Source organism: Phaseolus vulgaris, chromosome 5, assembly GCF_051622355.1.
Source record: "Phaseolus vulgaris cultivar YP4 chromosome 5, ASM5162235v1, whole genome shotgun sequence".
Classification (NCBI taxonomy): Eukaryota; Viridiplantae; Streptophyta; class Magnoliopsida; order Fabales; family Fabaceae; genus Phaseolus; species Phaseolus vulgaris.
In genome coordinates, this window is record NC_143502.1 from 44,057,626 (window position 1) to 44,060,855 (window position 3,230).

At 38.4% G+C, this 3,230-nt stretch overlaps 1 protein-coding gene across 1 annotated transcript; it reads left to right on the top strand.

The window, feature by feature from the left end:
• The first annotated feature begins 2,082 nt into the window (after positions 1–2,082).
• On the top strand, positions 2,083–3,230 carry LOC150027708 (uncharacterized). The gene has a single exon (XM_090302818.1). The coding sequence runs from the start codon at positions 2,134–2,136 to the stop codon at positions 3,097–3,099; it is 966 nt and encodes a 321-aa protein (XP_090158944.1). The 5' UTR covers positions 2,083–2,133; the 3' UTR covers positions 3,100–3,230.

Here is a 3,230-nt window from a genome sequence, read left to right on the forward strand (position 1 = left end):
GATTGCCCAATCAGAACTGTTGGGATCAGGCCACCACCCTCTTGCTTTGACATCATCAAACATCTTCAACAACTCAGTTTTGGGATGCTCAGAAGGCTTCTCAATCTCAACTTTCAAGCCTCCATCATGGCTACTGCAAATCCTGGCCACAAGAGAGACACCGTGAGAATAACATGCAGAGAAAAAATAGTGTTTTATAGTGATCATGTAAGGAAGCGATTCATCGTCATCGTGTGTCCTTGCTCTTAAGAATACCACAAGACCCTTTCTGCCGGTGCGAGTTCCGTATAAGTAGGAGGTGGCCTTGAGAATCCCACCTTGCGCAGTAGGAATTTTGCACATCGGAAGACGCAGCACGGTTCCAGTAATATCACCATCTCCTAAGAGAAGACCTTCTTTAAACCTCACGTCAAACTTAAATTTAACGTATTCGTTTCGGTAGTTTGATGAGTGGTCGTGGATTGAGATGATTAACTGTTGATCCTTCTTGTTGTAATCGCCGTTGGTTTTGGCCAAGAGTTCGCAGGTGCTTCCCAATGACTTGTACTGAGCAGTCCAAGTGTGGACAGCTTTTGGCCCGAACTTGGTCTTGCGAAGGAAAACCACAGGTGAATTGCTCAAAGGAAACTCCGCAGAGTAGTTGCTAGTTTGAGTGTTTCCCATGATGGAATGGAATGGAACCTTTGTGTCTCTCTTCTGCACTCAAATATTTATCACAATGGTGAAAATTGGTGCTTTGATGCAGGAATATAAAACATAGAAGCTAGCGTCCATCTTCTGCAGTTCCTACTTTTGGATAAAGTTTCTTTTGACTATGTTCATAGAAATGGAATGTCAAAATTTGAGAATTTTACAGCACATCTCACCTTTAATTTGAGGATCCCGTGGGCATGTCTGAGTATGGCAGAGTGAGCGATAGTGAGAACTGTGCAGCAATATTTAAACATCTTTAAATCTAATTATCTATTAATCTCGATAGACTTTGCTGTTGTATGATAAAAAAATGTAATGTTTCAAATACTGAAGTACGTTACCTTTTTAGATCATATTATATAATTGATTATTTATTTAATGGATTCTTTTCACGATAAAAAAAATTATATTAGTCAACGACCCAGCTATATTATCATTACAGTATAAAGATAGAAAGGATAGTTTATGGTACATTATAATTATCAATATCATGCTAGAAAGGAGAATATATCCTTTATCATCTTAATAGAATAATCAGTGGAAGTATAATTCTTATATTTCTTTTCTTCTTATTGCTTTTATTATTTTTCTTGGGATTGGCAACTTGACATTTCGATATTTTAATTTACGAAGATTTTGATTGACTTGATCTCCATTTGAACGACATAAAATAATATAATTCAAATATATTTTCTTTGTCATAATTATAGATGGATAATATGATTCTTTCATTCACATATTAATATCTTTTGAAATGTCTTATATTTTTTATGTGGCTTATGTTTGTCAATTTGACTTTTAGCTGTTTTTGTTTTTTTTTATATCGGTAATAAATAAATTAAGCTAAATACTTTAGGGATCTTTCAAATATAAAGAAGCCAAACCTAAGGCCGAGACTATAAAGATTACTTAACCCTAATTGAAAGCTTAAAAGACTATACGTGTATATAATATATGCACTTTCCAGCATTGTGCAGGAAAACCAGAAAATATTTACCTTCTTCACCTCACTAAGCAACTCCCTTTACCTCTTTCACAAGCTTCCACTTCCTCACAAACTCCCCATCCAAATGATAACTGCAAAAGCACTCCTACCCTCATTTAAAGTTCTTTTTCTGCTTTTAGTGAATTTCTTTAAATGATATGGGTAAGTATAGTAGAAATGTGGGACGAAAAAAAGATGGTGGGTAACATTTTCTAGTTCTACGATTGAAGATGCTCTTCTTCGTGGCTCTTTAACATATAATTCCTTGCATTGTTAACGCTTGGAATCTGTGCGTAGGTTTACTTCTAAATTTAGTTATTATTGTTTCAAGTTACTGAATTCTTTGCATTGTTCTAACGCTTGGAATCTGTGGGTAGGTTCACTCTTTCCTATAAATGAAGATGCCGCAAGACAGGATTTGAGAAAAAAAGACAGTGATAAACATTTGAGCGGCAATGGCAGGAAATAAGAGGGTTGTGAAGCTGATTTCTAGCACTCATCCATTGGAAGTGAACACCAAAATGCAGAGAGCCGAAGATGAGAGTGGAACCATGGAGTTCACATACTCCCACAATAATACCCTCCTAACTATGAAGATAACCCAAGAGATTTGCTCCGGTTCTGTAAAAGCCCTGTGCATTCACCTAGAGGAGAAGACTGGTAAGGGTTCCGCTACTCTCACCCTGCGAGTAACGGAAAACATGACGTACGGCATTCTATGCAATTACTTGAAAACTAAATTCGTGAGGTGCTATGATTCAGATAAGGACAATTACTGCATGCCACCTTTCCTAGAGAGAGAAGTGGTTAGTTACTTATGTCGGGAGAGTGGTTCCGGAGGGTGTTTCACTCTGGAGAAGAAGAAGGAGGAGTTTGGAGCGGTGGTGAGGGTGAAGGCCACGCACGATTTCATCGTTGGCGAAGAGACCATGCACGTGAAAGTGAGAATAAGGTATGATGATGATGAAAGTAAAAAAGAGTTGAAAGTTGAAGTTGAAGGACCAGTGAAGCTTACGACGGAGTATATGAAACATGTGCTTTCCAAATCGGAGAGGAGGATGTGCGCTGCGGTTGAGGCAAGTACAGTAGGAAACGACGCCGTTAAGGCAAGTACCGAAGTCAAGGACGCCGTTCAAGCAAGTACCAAAGTCAAGGACGCTGTTCAAGCAAGTACCGAAATCAAGGACGCCGTTCAAGCAAGTACCGAAGTCAAGAACGTCTTTGAGGTAATTGAAACCTTAAGGGCGGCTGGTCTGTTGACCTTTAAAAACATCCTGGAGCTGTTTCCGAGGATTCAGCCAACAATTCAGCCGAGGATTCAGCCGACCGTTCAGCCGAGTATTCCTTACAGTTTTAACGAATCTGGGCCACGTTTGCAACGTGGGCAACGTCGGATAGAACACATCCAAAACAGAGCGTAACCATAAAATTTATAACCATTGGAAAATGAAAATTAGCAGAAAGGTATTATAAATTTAAAGGGTACTCATATGTTGAGAGGGTGAAGAAAATCATCCATTTCACATTTCAATAAATTTATATTTTATTTAAA

Excerpts from the sequence above, each read along its gene's own strand:
- LOC150027708 (XM_090302818.1), top strand. The coding sequence starts at position 2,134 with ATGGCAGGAAATAAGAGGGTTGTGAAGCTGATTTCTAGCACTCATCCA.